Source organism: Eulemur rufifrons, chromosome 19 (assembly GCF_041146395.1).
Source record: "Eulemur rufifrons isolate Redbay chromosome 19, OSU_ERuf_1, whole genome shotgun sequence".
Lineage (NCBI taxonomy): Eukaryota > Metazoa > Chordata > Mammalia > Primates > Lemuridae > Eulemur > Eulemur rufifrons.
The window spans coordinates 67,187,257-67,215,064 of record NC_091001.1 but is presented as its reverse complement, the minus strand read 5'-3'; the positions used below and the strand labels follow the sequence as shown (position 1 = coordinate 67,215,064).

Genomic DNA, 27,808 nt, shown 5'->3' with positions numbered 1-27,808 from the left:
CAACGTGCTCTTCTTCCTCCCAGAGTTTGGTTAACCGAGGGCTGAGCACACAGGTGCTTGAAATTCCTACGTTAGCATTCCTTCCCTTTCGGCTAATTTAGCCTCCGAGAGCCGCTGGAAAAAATACAAATAGTTGAGGGTGGAGTGCCCTTAACTCCTCAGTCCAATTATTTAGAAGTGAGCGCTTTCGACCCGGGAGATAAGGACCTAGGGAAGGAGGGGCTTGCCTCCCCGCGGAGCGCACGTCCGCTTTCCGGCCTGCGCCGGGCCTGTCAAACCAGGGCAGCTTCACCCCGTCGCGCCGGGCTTACCTGTGTGCCCCAAAGCTGTGTTAAGTGCGGCTGGGACTCACCTTGGAACGCAGTGCTCTGGCGAGCCCGCGGGAACGCTGGGCTAGGAGGGCGCGTCGGTGGTCCTGGGACGTGGTTGGCACCGAGGCCCACCGTGCCGGCGGAGCCAGCAGTGGCGGGAGGGCAGCGCTCAGAGTCCAGACGTTTAGGCCGCGCCTAGGTATCCGCCTTGCCCCTTGGACCCCAGCACGGGATTTGCATTTCCGGCTTCCTGAGAGGGGCATGGGACCTCGAGGAAACCCGTCTGTATGACACTACGGGAACTAACGACTCCACCCTTCCCGAAATGTCTTGGATGGCTTCGTAAAGCTGAGGATCCGGTGGCAGTGCCAAGCAGGGCACCCTAGGCTTGCACACTTACGAGGTGGCCGCAGGTACTGGGCGGGCAGGGAGCAAAGGTCAGGTCCCACTATGGCCCTGATTTAAACCCTCCTCCACGTCCCCCGGTGGAACCATTCCTCACCGGCCCCAGCACTTGAGAGGCGGCCGGTGTCGGTCTACATCCACTCGCAAACTGGCTCCTGCCAGAAAAGGTCACTCGAGTCCTCGCCAGGCGACGTACTTAGGCCCCTAGCATCGGACGGACTGCACTAGGGGCCAAGTGCAGCTGGAGGGATTTAGGTTAGACCTGAGTTTGAATAGTTTTTTGGAGTTTCGAGCTGCCCTGCTTTTCCGGGGGGTCTACTTCCTAGCGTTCCCCTTTCCCCAGCTTAACCCTTTGCTTTCCAGGTGTGTGCGTGGGGGCCGAGGGTCCCAAGAAGCCGCGGGGAGCGCGAGTCTAGGCGGGTCCTGAGAGCCGACTACCCAACTCGCGGGAACTGAGCCTTCCCAAAACTTGGGGCGTGGGGCGGTGACGCGAGGGGCGGTGCCAGGCCTGATTGGCGCGCCGGGCGGGGGCAGGGTCGGGGCAGACGCCCCGAGGCGGCGGCGGCGCCGAGAGCCGGAGCCCGGAGCCCGGAGCCAGGCGCGGCGGACACGGCGGCAACAAGTGCGGGAGGCGAGTCGAGCCGGAGCCGTCCCCGCCGCCGACACCGCCGGGGCGCCCATCCCGGGCGCCGCGCATGGGGCGTGAGCGGCGGCGGTCGCCGGGCTGAGCCGCGCGGAGCGGCCGGGACGTGGATGCGGCCGCGATCTCCCGCCCCTGCCCCCGCCCCGCCGAGCTGGAACTGCCCCTGGACAAGGTAGGGCCCTGGCGTGTGGGCACCCCCGCCGCCTCCCTCCCCACTTTCTTCTCCCCTGCCCCCCGCCCAGTCAGCCTGCCCTCTCCGCCTCCCCGCTCCTCCACCCACTGAACCCCCTCTTTCCCCACACCCGCTTCCTCTCCGGTTCCGGCTTCGTACCGGCGCCCCGGTGGAGGAAACCGTCCCTAGGTGCCTGCCGCATCTCAGCCTCCCCCACCTTCCCCCCGTCCCCGCCACCGTCCTTACCCCAGAGTAAAGCCTCTTGCCCCATTCCACACCCACCCCCGGGGCCCGGGGACATCTCCCCCTCCCCGCTGTACCCCAGCTTCCGGGGGATCCCGCACTGGGGTGATGCAGGCTTTGGAAAGGGGCGTCTGGGGCCAGGCCTCCTCATCTGGGGCCCACGGGCATGGTGGGGAGGGGGCCGTGAGTGATTTCTCGCTCGCACCCCCGCACCCCACCCTCGCACTGCGCCGGTCTCCTGTGCCGCATGGGGGAATCAGGTGTTTTGTGAGCCAAACAGCCGCCGGCAGCCGCTCCCCACCCCCAACCGCTTGCCATTGCTACCTCCGGGTCCCTAAAGACTGGTTTCTGCGAAACTTAGGGAGAACCTTTCGCTTTGACCTCTAAAAAAATATTCCACGCCGCCCGCGTTGAATGATTAACCAGGCTGCTTGCCCGAGTCGTGGGGGTGGGGGCTGGGGTGGGGTGCTGCCGGGCCAGGGAGCGCCTGGAGCCGGTCTCTGCAAGACACCTCGTGCGAAGGTGGGCGTGGGGGCCCTGCGGGGGCTGCGGGCGCGGTCGGGTGGCTGCCGCTGGAAGGCAGGCGGACCCTTCTGGAGGCAATAAAACCGAGTCACCTTGTTAATTTCCAGGCCAAGATGTTTTACGCTCAGCTTGGGGAGCTGCAGAACTCCCTGTCTCCCTATCAAGTGGAGGAGCAGTCGAGAGACTCCCCACAAGTGTCACGGCGTGAAAGCTCATCTTTAAAAATAATATGTACATTTATAACTTGGGTTGGCGAGGAGGCTCTGTCCTGTCTAAACGTAGGGGTGGTTTGTCTGTCTCTGCTCCCCCAGCTCCCGTGGCCGCCTCAATCACTTCAACTTCGTGGAACGGTTGTTTAGAACAGTTAATTAAACCATATTCTTCTGCCCTACCTTTATTGGAGCCTAGCCGTAGATATCAGATTGCGAAGCCAGTGGTGAATGTGGGCTTCTACTTGTTACAACAAATTCTTCCAGTGTAACTATTTGTGCTTCTGGAGTTATGAGATGGTTAACGAGGTGGCCAACAGGGCCGGCACTGGGACTAGAAAGGCGGGGACCGAGCGGAGCCCAGTCGGGGGCTCCCCTGCGGGTGCCGGCTCCTAGTCGCGCCCAAGCGGATCTGACTGACAGCTGACCCGGAGGGAGGACAGACAGGGCAGGACGGTCACTTCCCACTGTCCTAGCCGCCGCTTCTGTTTCTTTTGAATAGAGGTTATTAAGCGTGGTGGAATTTGGGAGAGTTTTACACAGAGCCCATGCGCTGTTAAACCAGATTAGATTTTAAGAGAAGTGCAGGAGCCCCATGGAACTCTGAGTAATTTGAGTAAACCTTTTCCACCCTGGCCGGCGTTTACAAATGTGTTTATCATTAGATCTATTTGAAGCTACTTTTTCAGTTTTGGATTTGGGTGTTGCTCTGCTGCCCAGGGTAGAATGCAGTGGCGTCATCGTAGCTCACGGCAACCTCAAACTCCCGGGCTGAAGCGATCCTCCTGCCTCAGCCTCCTGAGAGTAGCTGGGACTACCGGAGCAGAGCGCATCACCACACCCGGCTAGTTTTTCCAATTTTTTTGTAGAGATGGGGTCTCCACCTCTTGCTCAGACTGGTCTCGAACTGCAGCCTCCCGGAGTGCTAGGATTACAGGTGTGAGCCACCGCGCCTGACCTGGAATATTGCTTTTTCTTTTGGGATTCTCCCTACAACAAAGGCTGGGCGCTCCTCATTTAGTTTTTTGTGCAGATGGCACATGTATGATGAAAGGCCTAATTCTCCACACAATTTACCAAGTTCCCACCCTCACCATTCAATAGTCTTGATTTTGCCACATGCTGTTTATTGAACGGGCAAGTTAACCTTGGGCAAGTTATTTTTTTATCTTAGCCTCATTTTCTGTATCTGGTTTTGGGGATGGTAGTGTCTGCTCTACAAGATTGTTTCTGAGGACAAATAGAATGTTTGCCAAACTCCTAGCACTGCACCACAGGGGTTAAGAAGTGCTTAAAAAGTGATGGTCATTGCTATAATCAATGTAGAAGTTCCTCCTAGCACCAACTTCCCCTTACCAAAAACAGTAACCACATGGCAACCCTTCAGATTTGTCTGTCTGAGACTGAAGTCAGCTAAATTGGGCAGATGCAGATAGCAGGTTTTTAAAATCTAAAGAATGAGGTCGCTTTTTGAGGAAAATAAACATAATTTGCTTGTAAAAAAAATTATGAATTGGTTTTTTTCTGGGCATCTGATGGAGGGCTGAGTATATAGATAGTTTGCAGTTTTGAAAATTTCCTTGTTTTAAACAAAAATCACAATTTAGATTTTCCTGGTTCTAATAAAGTTATGCTAAAAATAGGAAAGTGGAATTGATAACTTCATGGTTCATTCTCACTGTACTGTTCAAATGTGTGTGTATTTTTGTTTGAAAGGTTACATTGGGAAATAAATGAGGATCCAGAAAAATAATCATTTTACTTTACATGATGCACTGTTAGTATAAAGCTGAGATGCTCTGCAGAGAAATGTATGGGGGCTTTTTCAGCTGATGCAGAGATAAGAGAAAAGGTGAATCCTTTGTTTCTCAAAGAAATTTTGAAACATAGCTTTTAATGTTTTCCAGCCATGGTGGGTTTTTTGAAAACCACAATTTAGGGATGCTGACCCATGGCTGTGCATGTGCCTGAAGCACTCTATTCTTGACATCCTGGGTCAGTGTTTTCATTCTTTCTAATTTGCTTAGTGGATACAATATTTGACTCTATTTAGGTTTTTTGACAGTTTTATTGGACAGTCTTAAGACTTTAAAAATTAATAAATGCCTATGGTTACTTTTATAAACATTGAGATCTTGCAACTAGAATAATATTTGGTTATGTAACCTATTGCAACACACCGGATGATGGTACATGTCTTACCAATACTGAAAAATTCTCATAAAGGCCTTTTGGTCTTTTATGTAAATGCCCAGGGGAAACTAAAAGTCATTTCATTCAATTGCCTGGTATTTTTGGTGTGTACAGAAGGTTAAAACGTGAATTAAACTAGGCTCGGGAAGTGGTAAATGTTTCCTGGCTGCATAATCGAAAGCACGTAGTCAAGAAAGAAGACAGCACATATACCCAACAGGTGTGATCCAGCTCTTTTTCTCCACCCTCTAAGGTGGGATTACTGTTACTAGGTACTTGCCAAATATGTCTCCAAATTGTGGGATGAATAAATTCCTCTCTCTGGGGAGGCAATTACTGTTGGAATAAGAGGTGCGTGTATGTGTGGGGTAAGGCTTTGAGAGAATTGATGTAATGATTTCATCATCACCCACTGGTGATGAGGCTTTGCCAGTCTGAACAAAGCTTCAGCCAGAAGAACTTGTTACTTGATGGAGAATTTGTTATTAGGGCATATGTAGCACAATTACTTTACTGCTGGAGAAAAGTTAATTTGTACTGAGTTTTCTATTTGTTATGACTTTCAGAGTTGAGATTTTGCACTCATTGCGTGTCACCCCTACCATAAGATTTTTGCCCTTTGCCCACCAGCTGTGTCGTCTTGCTTAATCTTAATTTTTGTGACAGAATTAAAACTTCTTTTGAGAATCAGCATTGTTGATAAAGTCTAATATATATCTTGAAATATTTTGTGTAATTTTAGCGTTAGGTATTTTTACAACTTTAAGAACTATATTACACATTATTCTCTGTGTGTCTATAAACGTTCCCTTCTAACAGGGTTAAGATTTTTTTTTTTTTTTAATTCTGATGTGGCTACAGAGGGAAAATTCTCAGTAGCCAGGAAATTAATACTTTTCTACTTTTCAGTTTGTGGCATTTTAAAACAGGCTTATTGTTCAGATGTCAGTTGCTTACCAGAATGTTCGAAAAAACTGATAATCCAAGGTAATCAATTCTAGGGTGTGGCTAGATTCGGTCACAGTGGCCATGTGGTGGTTTAGTGATTAAGAGCATGAACTTGGAAACTGTGAGAGGAGAATTTTTTTTAATTTGAGGTATAGCAAACAGTAAAATGAATGAAGTGCTAATATTAAGTGTGCTAGATCAAGAAGTAAAACATTTTCAATACAACAGAAGGTTCCTGTGCCCCTTTCTAGTCAATATCCACCCCCTAGAAGGACCTGTTACTCTTACTTACATCATCATAGATGTGATATGTGATTTTGCCTGTCCTTGAACTTCATATAAGTGGAATCACAGAATCATACAGTTTGTAGAGGTTTGTGAAACAGACTTAAGTTCTATTCTTGCCACTTACTGTGTGACTATAGACAAGGTACTTAACCTCTCTGAGCCTGTTTTCTCATTTGTGAAATGGGGAAGATAAAGCCCTATCTCAGATTTGCTGGGAAAATTAATGTAAATAATAAACCTAAAATACCTAGCACTATGCCTAATGTGCAGTTTCTTCTTCCGTCTTTTATTTTTTTAAAAAGGTGATAACTAAAGCCACTATTCTGTGTTTTTAGTTTTTTTCATTATAAAAGTCTTTTAAGTCTTTTATTAAGTTAGAAGACAAATTTTTATTGATTCAACACTTTGTTGATATAGCATTTTACTTAAATAAGATGTATTATTTGTTGATAGTTGATCCCCTATTACTTTTAATTGACATTTTGTCTCTAATGACAGTCATTGAAATGTCTCATTCAGAGCTGTTGGGTCACTTGTGTGATGTGAGCTTGGGTACATTGATGAGAGCTGGTTTACGTTTGATGTGAAGCTCATGGAAGAGTTTAGTTGAGTCATCAGTAAGTGCTTAAGATGCTCAGAACATTTACTGCTTTGTGTTTTGTGAAATAATTATTTCTGAAGTGAAAGCACAGGGCCAGTTCTTTTAATTGCATGCTTTAGACAAGCCATTTAAAATGTTTTTAACTTTTGTAATCTTACTCTAGAAGTGGTATTATATATTTAACGGTCTTATGTCCCTAGTGTATGCATTTGTTTGATATCTTTTATTTTTGGACCCATTCTTTAAATATAACTTGTGTGGTTCTTTGCCATCCTTTCTGACTTTTCTTATGTTTATTTAGAAAAAATACTCAAGGTAAAGGAAAATAAAATTAACCCCGCTATCTCTTAATGCTGTAACTGCAGTTAACTTGATTTGGATCCTTCAAAGTGCTCTTTTCTGCATTTGTGCTCTTCTAGAATGGCCTTAGGAAAAACACATTGCCAACACTTTAGGCACGTTTAAAACTGTGTATGGGCCTGCTTGGAGATGCCTGGCAGAGAGAGCAAGAGTCTTTGAAGGCCTAGATTCAAATCTGTCCACGCTCTGGCTCCTACTTGTGGCTGTGCCTGTGTCAGGAGTGTTGGGCACACTCTCCCTGGAGGCTACATCAGAGGGCCCCAGGCCTCCAGATTACAGTAGCTGAGAGGGAAAACCTGTCTTTGAATCTTCCTCCTCCAGTAAGACCTCAAGATGTTATCTGAAATGGGCAATTTATTCACTTAGTCAGCATACATTGATTGAGCACTCAGTGTATGCCTAGCATGGAACTCGCCCTGGGTGTATTCATATATAGGTCAGGCATAGTTCTGACCCTCCATTGGCAGACTGGTGGAGACCGCCAGGGACTGGTGAGAGTGCTCTAGTAGAGCCGTAAGCAAATCGCACATTGTGGGGACAGCCAAGAAAGGCTTCTTCCTAAGCAGGGGTGGCCTTTGGGCTTAGCCTTGAAGGATGAATAAATAACATTTTAGGGGCAGAGAAGGGAAGGTGGATGTGGTCAAGGGGTTGCAGGCTGAGAAAATAGAGGATACAACACAAAGGCTTATAGAAGTCTCTCGAGGGAAAGAGCAAGTGATCTTGTGGGTTTGGAGTGCTGGGTGCTTAGGAGGGGGTAATGGAGCACACTGCAGCCTCAGCGACCATGCAGAGACGGGGCACTTAATAGCTAGGGAGGTAGTAGGGGCAGGGCATTGAATCTTGTTGCGGTGGAGAGCGTATGGTGACAAGTCCTGATCAGGCTTGCGATGAGGAAGATGAGCTTGGGAGTGATACATGAGGCGTGTCTCATGGGCCTGGGCCATTTTACAGTCCTCTGCTCTCTGCCTCCCGTCTGTGTACTCCACAGTCTGTTCTCAGAAGGAAGCTGGAGGTATCCTTTAGTGGCTCCCTCAGAGTAAAACCAAAGTTCTGTGTCACCCACCAGGACTGTGGTGACTGCCTTCCTCTCATGCCTCCCTTCTCCCCGTGTTTCACTCCAGCCGCACTGGCCGGGTGGCACTGGCAGCAGTGACCCTCCACCCCTTCTCTCTGGGAGAAGAGAGGCTTTCTCTGCTCACCTGCTCAAAGCAGCCTTTCCTTATGCCCATCCTGTGCTTCCTATTTCATCCAAGCGCTTAACCTGGTACAGTCGACCACAACTTTATTCTTCATTGCCTGTTTTAAACACTGCTTGGTTTAAGTAGGTGTTTGATATCAATTTGTTGAGTTAGGCCACCAGTAGTCTTGGTGACGGGGGTGGGAACTGAGGGCCCAACCCAGGGCCAGGGTGGCACAGGATTGAGATGTGTGTGTGTTTTATTTGAAAGAGGTAAGAGGGATAAAAAGACTCATGGTGCGATGGGATTTGTAAGCAAATTTAGGGAGATGTGGAGGAGGCAGCTACAGACAAAGGTATGCTGGGGCACTTTTAGCATGTAGGATATTGGAGTCTGTATCTAAGAGGGTCTGGGGACAGGAGTGTGGGGTGAGGGAAGACCCAGCAATAGACGTTGGCCCAGAACTGTGGAGAGGCCCATTTTGGGGGATGGGGCCAGGAACACAGGCTGCCAAGATGCAAGAGAACTGGGGGATGGGGCGGGGGTGGAATCCTGAACTTGGGGTGGGCACAGAGGTGGTGGCCAGTGGTGTTAGGTGCCTGTGGAGTCAGGAGAGGGCAAAGACTCTTGACTCTGGGAGGTGAAGGGAATTGGGAAAGTCAAGGCGGAACAAAGGGGCCTCAGGAAGAGCCCGTGCCTAGGGCCACTGGAAGAGAGAGCTTTGAGGTGGGGGAGACATGGGGATCACTGTTTGTGAAAAGGGTGTCATAGGGGGTGGGGGCCTGGGGCCTGGCTGATGTGGAGAACTTGGACAAGTAGGTTTTGGTCCCAGAGCTGACATCAAATATCTTTGTAACCATGGCAACCCATTTAGCTTCTGTTTCCCACCCCTCTGCAAAATGGGATAAAACCTGCACAGCCAACTTCAACTTCACATGTTTATTGTTTGAATCCATTGAAATCTTGAATATGAGGGTGTTAACACTCTAGTAAGATATTTCTATGGACTATAAACTTGCCACAGCTTATTATTTGTGATTCAGAAAAAAATTTTTTATTGCTTATTTTCTTTGAAAAACACTTACCATCCAAGTGCTGCTTTTTTGAGTCCTGATCAGAGAGTAACACAATCTGTGTGGGGGAGTTTTTTTGGGAGTTGGGGAACCCAAATCCTTCAGATCTGGCTCTAGATCGTTCGCTGGGAAGCCTGGTGTTTTTGGAATCAAATATATTTGTCTAATATTGAAAGGGTCAAAGTGGGTTTGTTGCAAATGCCATCTGTTCTAAATAGTTGGCATTTGGAACTAAGGATGTATTTTTACGTTTATTATTTTATGGCTGTATTTGAAGCGTGTTTACAAGGAACGTATGTGGGTTTTTTCTTTAAATGAGATGCAGCCATTTTATTTTTCTTCTCTCCGTTTACCACATAAGGAATTATTTTCTTCAGATGAACTTAAAATATCTCTCATGAATACTCCTATTTTTAACTGGATGTTTCTCTCTTTTGAATTTTTGTTCCTCAAGGTTCGGATGGATTTAAAAAAAAGAAAAAGAACTCTTTATTATGGAAAATTTTAAACAAGCAGAATGATATCCTGTGGCCCCAGGTAGCCACGGCAGTTTCAGTGTGATGACATCTCTTTTTCATGCCTGCCCCACTCTTGACGAGGGGGCTGTAGGCACTGTCCAGAGCAGGAGAGGGGGTCACACGAGACCACAGGTGTGGGAGCCATCAGTGAAGGGAGCGGATCGGGTCCCCAGGGAGAGTGAGAAACAGACCCAGGAGGACGTTGGAAGCTGTGACTGTGGGGCGTAGCCACCGCAGGTGAAGGCAATATGCATGGACATGCTTAAAATTGGGGTGATTTGAAGTGCTCGGTAGGAGAGGCCCAGTTTCTAAGCTGTTCCGTAGTGTGCCCAAATATTGAACAAACAACATGTTCTCTTTTATTTTGGCAACACAGATTTTTCTTGGAACGTGGCCAGAGAAAGCTATGTTACTATTTCACCTCTTCTTTGAATACTTAAACATGAGTTTTAGTTGAATGCTCCAATGATCCCTACCCTTTAAGAGAACATTTGGATAAAAGGCCAAAATGTTACTGTTTTGAGGATGTGTATTCTAAATCTATATGATTTATTTTGATATTTTAAAGAACAACTTAAAAAAACAGTCTTCACATACCTCTCAGTAACTTGGAATTTAACATTTGAAAAATGGAGAGAGGCAGGAAAGGAATCTCGGAGGTGGGAGCTGGGGAGAGGGAGAGCCATTGTGCTTGCTTGGTACCCTGTTCTGAAGTTGCCACCCTAGGGTCACATGTCACTAGGAGAGCTATCTTCTGAGATGAGGATGGGCTCTGACCCTGGAGAAGAGGCATCGTCCCCGGGGACCCCAGTTTAATTGGATCCTCGATGTGTGTGAGGAGTGGGCTGGCCTGGGAGGCTGGGATTCTGTGGGGGGCTTTCAGCCCTTGGACATCATTGGGAGATCCTGAGTGCTAGGAGGAGAGGATGAAATACAGTATGCTGGGGAACTGAGGCTGTCCTTGTGGAGGGGGAGGAGGCAGGATTTGAACCTGGACCTTCAAGGATGGGGGTAGGATTGAGAAGCAAGGGAAGGGACATTTAAGGCTGGGAGAAGCCAGTCTGACCAAAGGTATAGTGGGGAAGACAGCAGGTGTCTTAAGGGGTGCTAGTGTCCAGGAGGCCTGAAGGTGGTGGGGGTTTTGAGGGTGGCATGCCAGGATCTAGGGCCAGGGCTGTGTAAGAGTGTTTAGGGTGCCCACCTGCCCTCTGTCCGGCCATGCCAGCCATGCTGCTCCATGCTGGGGCAGCCCATCTGGGTTCCCAGTTCCTGTGTCCCCTCCCTCCACTCTCTGGGAACCTCAGTCACCACTTCACAGGACTGTGTATCCAGGTGGGCTCTTGGCACACTTCCTGGCACACGGACAAGCCCTCAGGGAGTGGGTAGGGACTAGTTGTGCCGTGCTTAATTTGACTTATTAGGAGGAGTGTTCCTGATGCCTTCATCCCATTTCTTCATTTCTTGTCTTTTTTCCCTCCCCCGAAGTGTCATACTATTGTCCAGCCTGCCTGTGGATTCCCCTTAATACGATGTTATTTTAAAAATCTCTGCACATGCTAATTCTGTAGAACTTCCTGCCTGTTTTTAGCAGAGTGCGTCAGGCAGCTCTCTCAAGGCTGCTGCTCCAAGAGACTCCAGCTGGGTAAGTTGAGGCGTCCTGAAGTCTGAGGCTGTGCTACCTTACGCCCTTCGATGTCCCCTTTACTAGAACCAGGGGCACGGTCTCTTTTAAGAAAATGTGTCACTGGAAACCTTTATCCTGACAACTAAGAAATTGAAACTTCCCAAGGCAATTTGTTAAATTAAAATAAACACAATGAATGTCATTGCCATAATTTTAAATATTTATTGAAGTTACAAAAGGTAATGTCCCTAGTTTGCAACATTTTCAAACAATGCTTTCCTGGTTTTTGGAGGGTATATTTTTATTTTGGAAGGGAGACAGATGTAAACGTTTGTATTGCAGGGAAATGTTGGGAGATGCTCTCAAACTCTACAGTTCATGGAGGACGAGAATTGCCAAATATAATTTAGTAGAATTGGAAGGATAGTGGTTGTTTTGGAAGGGTTTGTCTGTAAAGTACCTCTTGGAAGTGATGCAGATGATTCTTTATGCCAGGGAAAATGGACTGAATTTGGTTGCCCAAGTGCTTAACTTTAAAGTGCTTGTTTTAAAATTTAAAATTTCTGCCTCTGTTTGTGGTCAGTTATCACAGACTGTGGAACTAAGTCGTGGGGAATGAAGTATAGTTTTGAAAGCCAATCTTAAGTGTTTGAGGGGAGTCAACTTTTAATTTTGTTAATTGGTCATTCATTGGATTTTTGATGCATTTTACTATATAAAAGGACAGTAATCACTTTTCCAATGCCTATGTGAAAATATTTTTTTCTTAAGTGACTTCACTAGCTTTTCTGTATATGTGTTTATAGACAAAGAGTATCCCACATAATGGATACCAAATTACCCCCTCCCCATCTCTGCACACCAAGATTGCCAAGCCAGGGCTGCTGGCCTACTTATTTCCAGAAACATTTATACAAGGTCAGTTTGATAACTTAGTTTATGTAATGGGATTCTGTTTCTAGTCCAGTAGTGTAATTTATGCTTGTGCATTTTTATTAATTTTTAATTGCCTTCTTCCTCCCCTCCTCCCATCCCTTGGGCCTGTGTTTGTTTATAGATTTATTTAATTGTATGTGACTGTTTCCTGAGAGATGTTTCTAGGTGATGTACTGCGTTGAATTGATACCAGGTAATGCTGCCTGACGAGTGAGGCTGAGGCGTTGAGGGGAGAGCTCAGGATCTAGAAAAGGCTTCTGACCTTGCGGAGAGGAGTGGCCAGGACTGGTCGATAGTCAGGGACCAGGGAGGGGCACTCTGTGTGGGGGGCAGGGAAGGGCTGGAAATGAGGGCCCATGTGTGAAGGTATCTAAGAAGGACTTGTTTAGAGCAGTGTTAAAGACGCTTGATCAAAAAAGATCAAGGAATAAAAATTTCCCTTAGTTAGGTCCTGGTTCACTTGCTGCCTCTCCTCTTTTACGACCTTCTTGTCCTCACATGTATTGTGTGTTGAGTGGCAGACCTAGAGATACAGAAGTGAGCATGGCTCTGTCTGTCCAGACGCCTGTGGGTGTGTCAGAGCTGTTATCACACAATGTGGTAAGTCAGATAAATGTGGGTGACGTGTTACAACAACAAGGGGGAAATAAGGGGAAGTGGAGGTGCTGGGGCAGTTGGCTCTTTTGGTTTTTTGTTCTTTTGAGACAGGTCTTGCTCTGTCACCTGGGCTAGAGTGCAGTGGAGTCATTATAGCTCACTGCAACCTCAAACTCCTGGGCTAAGGTGATCCTCCTCCCTCAGCCTCTGAAGTAGCGGGGACCACAGGCATGCACCACCACGCCCAGCTAATTTTTCTATTTTTTGTAGAGATGGGGTCTCGCTCTTAGGCTGGCTTTTTGTTTTTTATGTTGATGGGCCAGAATTGAAGCTATGGACTGTGAGAACAAGACTTGTTACTAATAATTCTCACTGGTGAACTGCTGGCCTCATCCTAACCTGTGGGTGGCCGCAGGCAAGGCTCTGTCTCCCTGTGCCTTGGTCTCCTCGCCTGTTAATGAGACAGTTGGAGTAGATGATTTATAAGGCCCTGGAAAAGAAATTCTTACAGCTTTTTTCTGGCCATGAAATTGGGATATGCTCTGTGTGTGGAATGCCTGTGCACGTTGTTGTAAAAACAAGTAAAAGGGTGGGATGGCACAGTTGGTGGCTAATGCTGGTTCTGTCACAAGCAGGCTGGCTGTTCCTCTGTGACCTGGTTGTAGGGCTGTGCTGGGCTCCCCTGCCTCAGGCTGTGGTGCTAGAGGCAGAATTGCTCTGTGTGTAGACAGTTCTGACAAAAGGTTTTGCCTGGATGCGTTTGTGCCTGGGGTGCAGCCAACCTCTCATTCTTTAGTATGGATAACTAACTAACCAAAACTAACTCATGAATCACAAAACACAGGGGATTCTGCCCAAGGTACGGATTCTGCCCTGTGTTACTAGACCGGGACCTCTGGACACCTTAAACCAGTGGGTGGTTCGCAGCTGGCCACTTTGTCTTATTCCTTTTTTTTTTTTTTTTTTAAGACAGAGTCTCACTCTGTTGCCCAGGCTAGAGTTCTGTGGCATCAGCCTGGCTCACAGCAACCTCAGACTCCTGGGCTCAAGCGATCCTCCTGCCTCAGCCTCCCAAGTAGCTGGGACTATAGGCATGCACCACCATGCCCGACTAATTTTTTCTATATATTTTTAGTTGTCCAGCTAATTTCTTTCTATTTTTAGTAGAGACCCGGAGTCTCGCTCTTGCTCAGGCTGGTCTCGGACTCCTGAGCTCAAAGGATCCTCCTGCCACAGCCTCCCAGAGTGCTAGGATTACAGGCGTTGAGCCACCACGCCCAGCCTGTCTATTTTACTGATTTTACAAAATAATCTCAATTCCCATGGCTTTCCTTGGAATTGTTTACATTTTCCCTGGGTATCCACAAATGTAATGATTTCAGTTCCTTGATTATCTTTACAAAGTGCAGCCTTATTTGGGGATTCTTGAAATCCTCTTTGAGCTACAGTGTTGTGTGGTAGAAAGTATAAGAGCTTAGACTTGAGCTTGGGTCCAAAGTCCAGACACTGGCTCCACTGGGATTAGCTCTGTGACCTCAAACTAATTGCTTCATGTTTTTAAGCTTTTTGTGAAGATTAAATGAGATGAGAACATCCCGACATAGAAAAATGGGCAAAGGGCGGGGAGAGTAGGAAAATTAGGAAGGAAGCGTATGAAAAGACAGTGTCAATTAAAACAGGGAGGTGTTCTTTTGTGTTAAAGATTAAAAAGAAGGACAGTGTCCATTGTCAGTGTGGATGACTTCAGGTTCTTGGATAATAATGAGAAGACAAATCAGTCTGGCCTTTCTTTTTGATAGGGAAGGTTTAGGATGAGGGCGAGGGGAATAACTTGATTCTATGCTAAATGACTTTAAAAGATTGTGTTCCCTTGTAATTTTTCTAAAGGAAACAATTAGATGATGAAAAAGACACGCATAGGAAGTTGTTTATTGCTTTTTTTTTTTTTTTTTTTTTGATGATAGGGAAAATCCGAAACAACTCATATGCCCATTGGTTAGCAATTGGTAAGACAGACCAGATACACCCGTATTCTGTCAGAGATGTGTTAGAGATTGGATGATAGAAGACAAACCATTCAGGTCATGCTCTTTCTCCAGTGTGAACTGAATCTGCGTTATAAAAATTAAATCTCAGTGAATGCAAAAGCCAACTATATTTGTAATTGCCATGGACGTCTAATTTGGAGTTCTTCCTTTTCCCCTTATTTCATATTCCTGTGTGACATAGTGAGTTTTCTTTTTTAAATAGAGGGGATGTAAAAGAAAACACATTCCAGGGCCAGGCGTGGTGGCTCACGCCTGTAATCCTAGCACTCTGGGAGGCCGAGGTGGGAGGATCGTTTGAGCTCAGGAGTTCGAGACCAGCTGAGCAAGAGCGAGACCCCATCTCTACTAAAAATAGAAAGAAATTAGCTGGACAATTAAAAATATATAGAAAAAATTAGCCGGGCATGGTGGCGCATGCCTGTAGTCCCAGCTACTCGGGAGGCTGAGGCAGTAGGATCGCTTAAGCCAAGGAGTTCCAGGTTGCTGTGAGCTAGGCTGACGCCATGGCACTCACTCTAGCCAGGGCAACAGAGTGAGACTCTGTCTCAAAAAAAAAAGTTACTTAAAAAAAAAGAAAACACATTCCTACAATCTATGTAGCAGCATCATTTGTCAAGTTAGACGTCAGCACAGTTCATCCTCTTCCTAGCGGAGAAGCAGAGGGCCCCACCAGCTCCTACCTACTTTCCAGTGTGGCCTCAGAACCCATCTGTCTGAGAACTGGCTATATGGATCTCAGCTGCAGACACTCTGTGTCCCCACCCCATCTCTTACCTGCCGTGCTTCTCCCCACATTTCTGAAACCTGCCCTGTTGCAAGCCCCACTCAGGTCCTGCCTCATCCCCTGGAGTTGACTAAAGAACTGCCGTGTATTTATTGCCTCTCTGCCAATCCAGGATAGAGGACTCATGTTTCATACCCTTTTCTCCCAAATCCAGACTTGAAATAAAAATGTTTGTCATTAGAGAAGACTTTTGGGTTGATGATATAGAGACCTACAGCTCATGCCAGTTTTCAAGTATTGCCTCTCAGCTCCAAATTCACCCTATGTTGCCTGATCTCTGAAAATGGGTCTGGGCCCTTCACATATTTTTCCTTTGCTCTCTGTGATTTGAGATCTCTGAAGAGGACTTCCAGAAAGAGGTTGTAAAGGGAAGGGACTTTCCTTCTTGGTTCCTGGTGTCTGTGTATGTGTGATTTTGGGCTCCTAGAGAGAACTTGTTGTTTGTCCTGTACTCCTAGATTCATGTAGGGAACAACTCTCCAGCACTTGCTATTCTGCTTTCTCTGGCTCTGGCAGCAATAGTGGGCCTGGGAGCCTGAGATAGCAGGCCATGCCCATCCTGGGTCACTACTGCCTTCACCCTCTTCCTAACTCATATGTATGTACCCCAGAGCCCCATGGTGCTGGCCATCTAGCGAGCTGGCCACCTGATCTTTGTCCTGAGCACAGCCCTGAGCTGCTCTAGTCCAGGTCGTACATTGATATGCTAAGCTCCTACAAGGGGAGGCCTCTTCAGTTTTGGGTTTTAGCACTACCTGGTGACTACCTCTGTGTGCCCTCCTTTCCTTCTGCACTCCTGCCCACCTGTCCACCCTCCAGCCTTGCTCACTTGCACCGCAGAGAATTATCCCTGCTTTCCTGACAACTGGACCATCTCTGGCCTGGGTACCCAGGAACTTTTCTGCCATCCATACCTTCTTCAGCAAACCCTGGAACCCCCACTTCCAAATTTGTCCTTTTTGGGGTACTTTTCATCTGTCTCAAGGCATCATTTAGATTCTTATTCCATCTTTATAGTCACTCAATACCATAGTCTTTGTATTAAACTTTCTTGCTTAAATTACTGTCTGGTTGGACCCAGACTGGAAAACATCCTGTGCAGCTCACCTAAATGAGCAGAAGGATGAATCTGAGAGAAGGCTAGCGATTTCTCTGAGGGCTCTCCAGGAGCCTGCCGGATTACCCTCGCTTGTAGGTAGATCCTAGAGGCTGGAGTGGAAACATTTTCCGAGCCATGTGCAGGCTCTTAACCAAGGGCTTCCAAAATTCATTAAGCTCCTTGGGAAGGGACTGCCTGCATTATGGCATTTCTTTTCTGAAATCATTGTCCTACCTCAGGTCACAAATCTGTACTAAGGACCCTTTAGGCATGCTCGCTGTGTTCCTCTACTGTCATGTAGGTAACAATTGCTAGAGCTGGAGCACCCTATTTTGGGATAGGGTGGAGGAGGGGAGGCTTGGGTCTGCTGCAGAGCGGGGATGGAGCCCTCACCTGGAAGCACTGCTGAACCCCACACACCAGCATCCTGCACACGGGATGCTCACTCGGAGCACGCCCACGGGTGTGTTGCCTTTGGTGGGTCTGGGGTCCCCTGGGAAATGAGAGCTTGGCTGTAATTCCCACCCCCAGCCTAACATGGGCTCACTACTTCCAAAACTCCTGTCTCCCCCAACTCTAGAGAATCCTTTAAGTTTTTCCTGTTGTCCTTTAGTACTCAATAAAGTGAGAAGGATTTATATAAATGTGTACGTGTATTAAATAATTTAGTAGCACACATGTAAGTGATTTCCCAGTGTCATCTCTTTGGAGAAAGAATATGTATATTTAATTAATCCTAGTTTCTCTGAACACTCACCATGTTCAGTGAACTTGACCAGATGACCAAAATATCTGTTCCTTCAGCAAATGCTGGGTGATTTTCAGGTACCATGTCCTGGTGGGTGGTGGTGGTACAATGTGAAGACCTTGGTTGTGGAGGATGCCCAGGCATAAGCTGACCTGACCAGGAGAGACTACCCTAACTCCTGGGAGGTGGGGCTGGTGTTTAGGCTGGGGCATATCCATGGGCAGATCTCTTAGAAGAGGTGAAGAGGCCCTGAGCCCCCACCTCTGGGAATAGAACAGACAACACAAACACAGAGCTAGAGCTGGGCTTTAAGGGAGGAGTAGAGTCTTGCTGGTGGTCTGAGCAGACTCGGGGAACAGCACGAGCAGGGAAGGTATGTACAGGGAACTGAAGACTGGTTAGCTTGGAAAGTAAGGCGTGTTGGGGAGCATAGTGGGAAATTGGTAGCCAGAGGCAGAGCCTGAGTGGAGTAGAGGAGAGGTGAGGAGAAGGTACAGGTCACGTTATGGAGGTGGAGACACAAGACCTGGCTGAATGTGCAGAGCAGGGAGAATTAGCAATTCAAGTTTATGCTAAGGTATGCACCTAGGTGCCTGGGAACTTTATCCAACAAGGCATTTAGAAGCAGTATCTAGGGTTAGATGGGTTGACCTGTGAGCCCTCTTTTTGGAGGTGATGTTTATGGCCGTGGATGGATGATTTTGTAGAGAGAAAACTTATTAAAGAGGCAATGAAAGACAAAACTTGAAAAATGCGCTTTCGTTTAGTGTTTGGTGGAGGAAACAGAAGCCCCCGAAGGTGAATTGTTAAATGCCCGATGCCCATTGCGTGGTAGACAACAAACTGGTGGGGTAGGTTATATCATCCTCATTTTACAGAGGGGGAAACAGGCTCAGAGAAGTAAGGTAATTTGCCTAAGGCCACAAAGCTAGTAGGTAGCATAACCAGAATTTAACTCTGGTCTTTTTGACTCTAGGTGCCAGACTGGTTTTCCAAACAGAAAACATGGATCTGGGACATCTCCGTCTTCAAACATCTGCCAGCTGTGTTTTTAAATTATGTGATCTTTCCACTGAGGACCTAAAATCCTTGTCAGTTTTACTATAGGTGGAGCAAGATGGCCTCTGGAAAGGTTAATTCTCTGTTGTCATTTCTTCCTCCCCGCCTTTTGTGTGAAAGTTCTGTATGTATTTATTTGAAGAATGCATTTAGTGGTTCATTGTATTTTTCGTGTGGGAAGGTCATCCACACTGGGCTTTGGGGGAGTCGTGATCAATGGAGACCAGACCATGTTCTGCCAGACACTTTGATCTAGAGTGTTGCCTGTGCGGATGTGTAGGTGAATAGATTCATTAAAAGTACTTTTCCCTTTTGATTTTGAACATTGAGGGTAAACTAATGACTAGGAACCAAATTGTCAGACACATCTCGGCAGCTTAGTGCCAGCCTCTTGGTGAGGGGCAGGGGTGGGCGGTAGCCTGGGGCTCCCCTGCCCTAGCCCTGGCAAGAATCCAGGCCAGGCCTCTTGCCCCATCAAGGAACAAGCTCTAGGTGTGACCCAGCTCTTCTGGTCCCACTGAGCTGCTCCACTCACAGCCTTGTCACCACCCCACCATCTGCTGTGAGTGCCGGGAGTGCTGTTCTCTCCCCCAGAACCACTTAGCTGCACACTGTCTCTGTTTATCTGAGCAGAACCTGGAAAGGGCTGGCAAGGACCAGGCAACAGATGGGACTGCCTAGGAGGTGAGGGCTTAGATAAATGACTCTCGCCAGGCTCCTAGGGGTGGGGAAGAGCAAGGGGTAGTGTGAACACGCTCTTCCGCCCTCATGATGTGGCAGGAGGCTTGGCTCCTTTTCTGAGGATTTGTGTGTCGTTTGAGCAGGATAGCGAGCTGGAAGCACCCTCCCCTCCTGCCCCCAAGACAAGGAGGCTGCTAACTTGGACTCTTCTGGGGTCAAATCTGAAGCTTGGATTTCCAGCCTCTTCATCTCTGGGTGGGGGTGACTGGTCATTTTATCTCATGATTACAGTAAGGTCCTGCCTTTCCTTCACCCTTAACCTTGGTACTGGGGGAGAGTTCAGGGCAGTCTCTGCACAGGTTTTAGGTCTGCCTTGGGTGCATTGCTGGCTCTGTCCCTGGTGAGCTACTGTTGGGCCACTTCCTATTTGCTTGAGCTCCTTGGTGGGGAGGTCAGTGCCGCCTCAGTTGTGTGAGAATGAGAGTCCTCATGGCTGCCGATGGCTGCACTGACCACATTCAGATGTCTTCTGGTTCTGGCCAGCGCTTTATTCTTCAGTGCTCATAGAGCTCTCAGAACTGGGTGAACCTTTTAGGATCATCCAGTTTAGTGGCTCCCAGTCTAGTGTCCATGAATGAAATATTGCAATTGTTTCATTATTTTAGAGTCCTAAGAAAATTAAGCCTATACAGGCTAAGTAGATGTTGAAGCCCTTTGCTTTGGCTAGAGTTGAACCAACTGAGTGTAGTAGTGTTGGTCATCTCATCTGGATGGGGGAAGAGGTGTCGTGGCTTCTTTTTTTTTTTTGAGACAGAGTCTGGCTGTGTCACCCAGGCTAGAGTGCCATGGTGTCAGCCTGCCTCACGGTAACCTCAAACTCCTGGGCTCCAGCGATCATCCTGCCTCAGCCTCCCAAGTAGCTGGGACTATAGGCACGTACCACTATACCCAGCTAATTTTTTCTATTTTTAGTAGAGATGGGGTCTCTTGCTCAGACTGGACTCGAACTCCTGAACTCAAGGGATCCTTCCCGTCTTGGCCTCCCAGTGCTAGGATTGGATTACAGGCTTGAGCCACTGTGCCTGGCGGGGATCATGGCTTCTGATTAATGGAATGGTGGGACAATAGAAAAATTGACGTCTTTGAAAACCATGATTTTGTATGCGAGGAAAAAATAAAAACAGCCTCTTGGTTAAAAAACTAAGGTCTTGGGAAATTGGCTTCCTCAGGGTCACAGAGAAAGTCTTTGTGAGTCACCATCTGTTTTTACAATTTGGTAATCTTTCCCCATGTTCCAATGCAGTAGTAAGTAGCAGAGTCTGGGACCAGACTGCCTGGTCCCGAATCCTGACTCCATCCCTAACTGGCTAGGAAGCTGGGGCTCTGGAAGCCTCATTTTTCTCATTTTCCTCATTGCATGGGGGCTGCATTTTGTCTGGAGCTTGGCCTGCAAAGTAGTAAATGTTACTTATGATACCACTCTGCCTCACATATCTGGTTTTTCACTCATGGTAGTTTTGTGGGTTAAAATGTATAAATGTAAAGCTTTTGAATTTTCCCTTTCTTTGGAGACTCTTGGTAACTCTCAAATCTTTAAGAAGATTAACCACTGAAAATAAGACCAGCGTCCCTTCACTGCCCTCAGGCATAACCCTGTACAGCAGCGTTCACTTGCATGAGGGTTTAAAACCCAGGCTGTGGAGCCGTATTGGTTGAGCTTGAATCCTGGCTCTGCCACTTACCTGCTGTGTGACCCTGGGCAAGTTCAGTCAGCCCTCCCATGCCTCAATTTCCCCATCTGCAAAATGAAGAGGGGACGTTTAGAGTATCTGCCTCTTAGGATTGCTGGTGCCTGACACATATTTATTAAAATAAAGCAGATGTGTTCATATTTCACTGCTATATTTAGGAGCCCTTTCTAAGAAATGGCATGGGCACGAGGGAAAGTGTGCAGGTGATCTAGGGATGGCTGTCGTGCCAGAGCGTCTGTGCAACACTGCAGGAGTCCAATAGAGTGGTACAGAGTCTGGGCTGCCGCCTGGCACAGGCAGAGAAGGGGAGCCGGCGTCAGGCGACACGCTGTGCTCCTCTGCCAGGTGGTGTGCACAGAGGCTGCTCAGAGGGAAGGGGGGTTGGGCAGCATTAAAGAATGTAAAACAGCCTCTCATCCCCCCCCCCCCCCCGCCGGAGGAAACCAGCTTTGTTTCTGTGTGGTATTTTATCTGGATTTTCACATAGTTTCAGCATCGTCTGTACTATTTTGTAATCTATTTTCAGCTAACATATTTTCTGTCGTATTGTCTTTCTAAATATTTTAATTTCGTTCAGCAAACAAAATCAGCCGAAGTGTTCTAGAAGTTTCAAAACTGTTCTATCCCTGCTGGGAACAAGGTAAAAAGCTAAGGTTGTTCTTTGTATATGTGATTTTCCTCCTATTTCTGTCACAATAAAAATTCTGGATTTCTCAAGTGAGATTTTATAACGTCTTCCCCAGCTTTGGGGTAGGTTTTCTTACTCAAATTCTTCTTAAGCAATGTAACTTCCTGCTCAAAAAAGGACACGGAATTGGGTTTTCTGTCTGCAATGGGAATATTTAGTCAGCTATTTAGAGAGCTATTTCCCACAGATATTTTTATGGGGGTCATTGCTTTATCCTCCCATCCATGAACTTCGGCTTGTTATAAGAGTCTGCCAGAAGCTGAGTTCTCATGCAAGAGACCGTGCCCAGGTCACAAGTGAAAGATGACATTTAACCTTCAGAAATGTACACTTGAGAATCTTGGTTTTTCCACCTTTCCTCCTCAGGTTGGTTTGAAAGAAATACCCTTTAGCAAGTAATGGGAAGAGTGCCCCTAAACTGAGCCTTTGGGAATCTGAACTCTTACAAGAAAGCCTGGCCCACCTTGTGAAGGGGGCAGGGAGCTTGTAGATGCTCCCATTTCCCTTTCTTTGGAGACCCTTGGTAACTATCCAATGTGCCATGAAAGTCTCAAGGGCTGGCTTTTCAGTCTTGAGCCAGCCCTTGAGAACTTCGTTGTTGACCTGGACCAGGTTACCAGACCGTGGTTGTGCGTTGTATAAAACAGAAGAGATCCAAAGAGCCCTGGATTGTGAGCCAAAAGGCTGCTGTCTCATCTCAGCTTTGTTACTTAACTCTTATGTAATATTCAGGCAAATTACTTAACCCCTGCTTTCCCTGATAGAAACTTCAAATGGTTATGGCTGGATTCCAGATATCCATGGCCTCTGCCATAACTTGGATACTTAACTTGTTAATTTATCTGGAGTCATTTTTACATATTATTCACCCTATGTCATTTCCTAAGAGAAGTAGCTCTGAAAGTTCATAACCACCTATGTAGAATATCGTGCTTCTGTTTTTCTTCCTTAAGCTGTCTTCTTTCACTCTAGAAATTTTGGGAATAGTCTATTGGTGTCTAAATTCCTTTACTGAGTTGAAATTTTGCCAGGTATTAGCTGTTCATAGCATGTACTGTTTTTTTCCTGAGTACCTTTCCAAATCTTTTTCCTCGTTGTAGTTTTTCTCCATTCATCCTCATACTTGTCCTTGTTGCCCTTCTTTCAGCCTAGGAAGTGCCCAAGACCTAGAGATTGGCAGTACTGGGTCAAATACTATTTTAGCATTGTGGAGAGTTGTCCCAATTTAGAGAGAACCAATTTTTTTTTTTTTTTTTTTTTTTAGTATTTTGTCTCAAATCTGGAAGTCAAAAAAAAAGTTTAAATGTATTTGTGATTTATTTTCTAAAAAGATGACTAATTCTTTATCTGCATCAGATACCCCTGCACATACATTCTAATTGTCCATTTGGATTCCCTTGCCCTTGAAAATTAGGCCCTTAGCAAAGTGGTTTAGGTTGCCAAAGATGTACCGGACTCAGACCTTTTGTGAGCTCATAAGATTTACTCAGAAGCTCATTTGATAGGAGCTAACCTAAGGAGGGTGTGGACCCGGGATTTAGGTGTGGACTTATTCAGGCTGTGTGACTTGGGGCACTTTAAAACCATAATTAGGAGTAGGAAGCCAGGCATGGTGGCACGTGCCTTCAGTCCCAAGTACTGGGGGGGGCGGGGGCAGAGAAGGGAGGATTACTTACTTAAGCTCAGGAGTTCAAGACAAGCATGGGCAACATGTTGAGAACCTGTCTTTAAAAATAATTAAGAATTAAATTAAAAAAAAAAAAAAGGAGTAAGAAGTGTCTTGTGGTTTCCTTCTTTGGGAGGAATTTTAAGAAGATTGTTCTTTCCTGCTGGCTGAGTGGTGGAATTCTCTAGGGGTGGGGGTGGGTAGTGACTGGGGAGTTAGGGCAGGAATGGTGTGGTGATGGGAGCCTGCTTATTTGGGTGAGCCAAGAGCACCTACATATCTTTCTCATCTGCCATGCTCTCTAAATGTGCAAAGGCTTTGGGAAGTTGGGTTATAGGGTAGGGGCTGGTTTTAAAACAAAAACAAAACCCTTTTACTTACATGTTCATATCTGGAGCTGTTTAGCAGTACTAAATATAAGCAACTAGATGAAGATCTAGAGTACATTTTAAGAGACACCAAATATCTTGTGAATTCCTATTGATCTAATGTGGACTAACATGTAGTAGTTTCACAGCACTCTGAACAGGACAGGTATTTTTCTACCTTGTGACTATTTATTAGAACCTGGTGAACTTAAAAATCCTCTTCTATTAAAAAAGTATTGACCACATGTGGTTTTGCTTAAGAAAAACAGTAAATATTACTCTTGATTACAATAGTCACACAGCTTTGTTTTAGAGGTTGGAGAAAGGTGTCTACCATTTGACATGGTAGCCTTGGAATCTCTTGCCTGGGCTGGGATTCTAGCTCTGCCCATCCTTCTTCAAATATATGCCTCCTTAGGTATAAAATGGGAATAAATGTAATAATACCTAAGGGTAAATTCTCAGTTTTAGAATAACTTGATAAGAAATCCTTACAGCTCTTTATAGTGTGTTGCCATTCTACTTTTTGGGCTGCCTTTTAATGTCCAGCTTGTCTAAATGTTTGTTCTTATGCAGATCATTCATGCCTATAGTGTTAGAACCTTGGGGTTATCCCCAGCAAACCATTTCATTACTCTTCCCTTGTTCTCCTGTTGCCCACAGCCTGAAATCCTTTGATATTACTAGAATGTCATTTGCATTTCTCTTTTCCTTTTTGCTACAAACAATAGAGGTCTTAAGTATACAGTTTGATACACACTCATGAAGCCTCATACAGTACATTTCTTTACCCCAAGAAGGTTCGTCCTGCCCCTCTCCAAACCCCCATCTCCATCACTTTCAGATTTCCAGGGCCTAGATTAGTTCTTCAAGTTAATATAAATGAAATTTTGGATCTGGTTTTCACTCACAATATAATGTTGCTCATAACAGTAGTTTTCTTTTTTATTGCCAAGGGATATTCCATTGTATGAGTAGGCCACAATTTGATAATCTGTTCTCCTGTTGATAATATTTGGGTTGTTCTCAGTATTTGGCTATTGGGATAAAGCCGTCATGAGTCTTCCTTTCATTTTATCTCTGTGAACATGCAGTGTGGCTATTATCTCCTCTACTTCCTAGCCTTGCATCCCTGGGCAAACATTAATCTCTCTGCCTCAGTTTATTTATCTGTAAAATGGCAGGTTGGAAAATAATTCAGGATTGGGACCAGATTTTTTTTAAAAAATGAAATAGAATAGAAACTTGGAGTGAAAGACATGGAAAATGTAAATACATGTCTAAAACAACAGCAGCAATGTTAATCACTTACATAGTGCTTGCTATGGGCCAGGCCCTATCTTAAAAGCTTTCCATAGAAAATCATAGATTCCTCACAACCATCCTATGAAATGGGTTATTATCCCCATTTTATAGATGGAGAAGCTGAGACATAAGTTATACCACTTGCCCAAGGTCACAAAGCTAGAAAGGAAGGGCCAGAATTTGAGCCTAGGCAGTGCAAGTCTAGAGCCTGTGCTCTGAACCGATATTCCAGGGGAGACAAAGAAGCAAGTAAAGTAAATCAAAATGTATGTGCAAGTACAAATTAATAATTATCTAATTAATGTCATACTCGCCCCTTTTATTCCAGATATGAGAAATGAGTGTTGGACGTCGAAGAATAAAATTGTTGGGTATCCTGATGATGGCAAATGTCTTCATTTATTTGATTATGGAAGTCTCCAAAAGCGGTAGCCAAGAAAAAAATGGAAAAGGGGAAGTAATAATACCCAAAGAGAAGTTCTGGAAGATATCTAATCCTCCCCAGGCATACTGGAACAGAGAACAAGAAAAGCTGAACAAGCAGTACAATCCCATCCTGAGCATGTTGGCCAACCAGACAGGGGAAGGATATGGTTTTTCCAACATAAGCCATCTGAATTATTGTGAACCTGACCAGAGGGTCACGTCAGTCGTTACAGGTTTTAACAATCTGCCGGACAGATTTAAAGACTTTCTGCTGTATTTGAGATGCCGCAACTATTCACTGCTTATAGATCAGCCGCATAAGTGTGCAAAGAAACCATTCTTATTGCTGGCAATTAAGTCCCTCACTGCACATTTTGCCAGAAGACAGGCGATCCGGGAATCCTGGGGCAGAGAGACCAACGCGGGGAACCAGACTGTGGTGCGCGTCTTCTTGCTGGGCCAGACTCCTCCGGAAGACAACCACCCCGACCTTTCAGATATGCTGAAATTTGAGAGTGAGAAGCACCAAGACATTCTTATGTGGAGCTACAGAGACACTTTCTTCAACTTGTCTCTGAAGGAAGTGCTGTTTCTCAGGTGGGTGAGTACTTCCTGTCCAGACGCTGAGTTCGTCTTCAAGGGCGATGACGATGTGTTTGTGAACACCCATCACATCCTGAATTACTTGAATAGCTTATCCAAGAACAAAGCCAAAGATCTGTTCATAGGTGATGTGATCCACAATGCTGGACCCCACCGGGATAAGAAACTGAAGTACTACATCCCGGAAATTGTTTACTCTGGTGTCTACCCACCCTATGCGGGGGGAGGGGGATTCCTCTACTCAGGCCACCTGGCCCTGAGGCTGTACAATGTCACCGACCGGGTCCACCTCTACCCCATCGATGACGTATATACTGGAATGTGCCTTCAGAAACTCGGCCTCGTTCCAGAGAAACACAAAGGCTTCAAGACATTTGATATCGAGGAGAAAAACAAGAATAACATTTGTTCCTATGTAGATCTGATGTTAGTACACAGTAGAAAACCTCAAGAGATGATTGATATTTGGTCTCGATTGCAAAGTGCTCATTTAAATTGCTAAGATATACATACTAAATTTTGCATAGAAAGGCATATTTTGAATAGTCCCATGTTGGGTTCTCACATTTAGGGTAATTTCTATGTTAAACCTTCAAAATTGCCTTTATAAGTAGTATCCATTTGAGGACCTCTAAACCCTTCAATCTGGTACTTTTGTGAAGAAGGAAAGCAGAAAATGATAATATTTTATGGATTATAGTGGCAGGACTATGGGTTTTGATCCTTTTCTACTGGCTTGTGGTCATTGTGTCCCCCCTTCTCACCTGATACAAGTTTCTAGAATTTGACCATTTTAAGTTATTTTTATTTTGCCCTTCTATATGTTACTATTCCTACTTCCCATTATCATGACTGATTTATCTGTAATTCACATGTTTATAAACTTACTGACTACAAAGAATTTGTTATACATGATTCAGTGGTTTTTGTGAAATGGAAATACATTTATTTTCATGAGATTTGGACAAATTTTTTAAATTGTCTAGAAAATTGACTTCTGTGGAATTTTTCTGCCACCCCAACAGTATTTTCTTGTGTTAATCTAATTAGTTAAATTTGCAAAATGAGGATCACTATGTGACACTCATTTACTTTATCTTGTGGTCTTATGGTCAGAATAAGAAGGAGAGTTTAATTTTTCTTGTATTTGGTTTGCTGGGTGGTATCATAATAGTTATCTGATTTTAGCGTTTGAAAATCATGAGTCTGATTCCATAATGGCCAACTGAAGATTGAATTGCCCCTGACAACCATAATGGGTTTGTGAATTTTCACTGTGGACCAGGAAAGTGTGTGTAACTTTTGACTTGAGTGAAAAGATTGAAGTTGCAGACCTTTTCATAAGTGACTTGTCAGTTTAAAACTCCAGGTTTTATTATTGCCATATTTTCACATGTTGCTTATACAAGGTAATTATTCTGAGTAGTGATTGCTTCCTTGTCTCAGTGTAGAAGTGCCTGTGTTTTTATTTATTGTTCAGATCAAAGACCAAACATTTTCTTAAATATATTTTGTGTAATATTTTATTTGTATACAGCGTTGTTGAAATATTTAACTAGAGCATGATATTTTAAATGTTAAGGTGTAACATGTTAAATAAAGTGGTTATTTTTGAATTTTAAAACTTGTTTTTTGGGGGTATGAACTACTAGAGTTGATAAAATTCTGCCAAACTATTGCTTATATGTACTATCTTGGAACATGCTTTCTTGAAATATTTTTATGTTTAATAAAGATGACAGTTCTTATCAGATGCGA

At 45.5% G+C, this 27,808-nt stretch overlaps 1 protein-coding gene across 3 annotated transcripts; it reads left to right on the top strand.

Moving 5' to 3' along the window:
- The first annotated feature begins 471 nt into the window (after positions 1-471).
- B3GNT2 (UDP-GlcNAc:betaGal beta-1,3-N-acetylglucosaminyltransferase 2) lies at positions 472-27,808 on the top strand. 3 transcript variants are annotated; one of them, XM_069495037.1, is made up of 2 exons: positions 472-510; positions 25,350-27,808. In XM_069495037.1, the coding sequence occupies exon 2, from the start codon at positions 25,359-25,361 to the stop codon at positions 26,550-26,552; it is 1,194 nt and encodes a 397-aa protein (XP_069351138.1). In that variant the 5' UTR covers positions 472-510; positions 25,350-25,358; the 3' UTR covers positions 26,553-27,808. The 3 variants fall into 3 exon arrangements, with proteins under 3 accessions (XP_069351138.1, XP_069351136.1, XP_069351137.1); XM_069495035.1 differs by lacking the exon at positions 472-510 and adding an exon at positions 687-724; XM_069495036.1 differs by lacking the exon at positions 472-510 and adding an exon at positions 1,331-1,531.

What these genes read in the sequence shown, in the direction of transcription:
- B3GNT2 (XM_069495037.1), top strand. Translation starts at nt 25,359, where the DNA reads ATGAGTGTTGGACGTCGAAGAATAAAATTGTTGGGTATCCTGATGATG.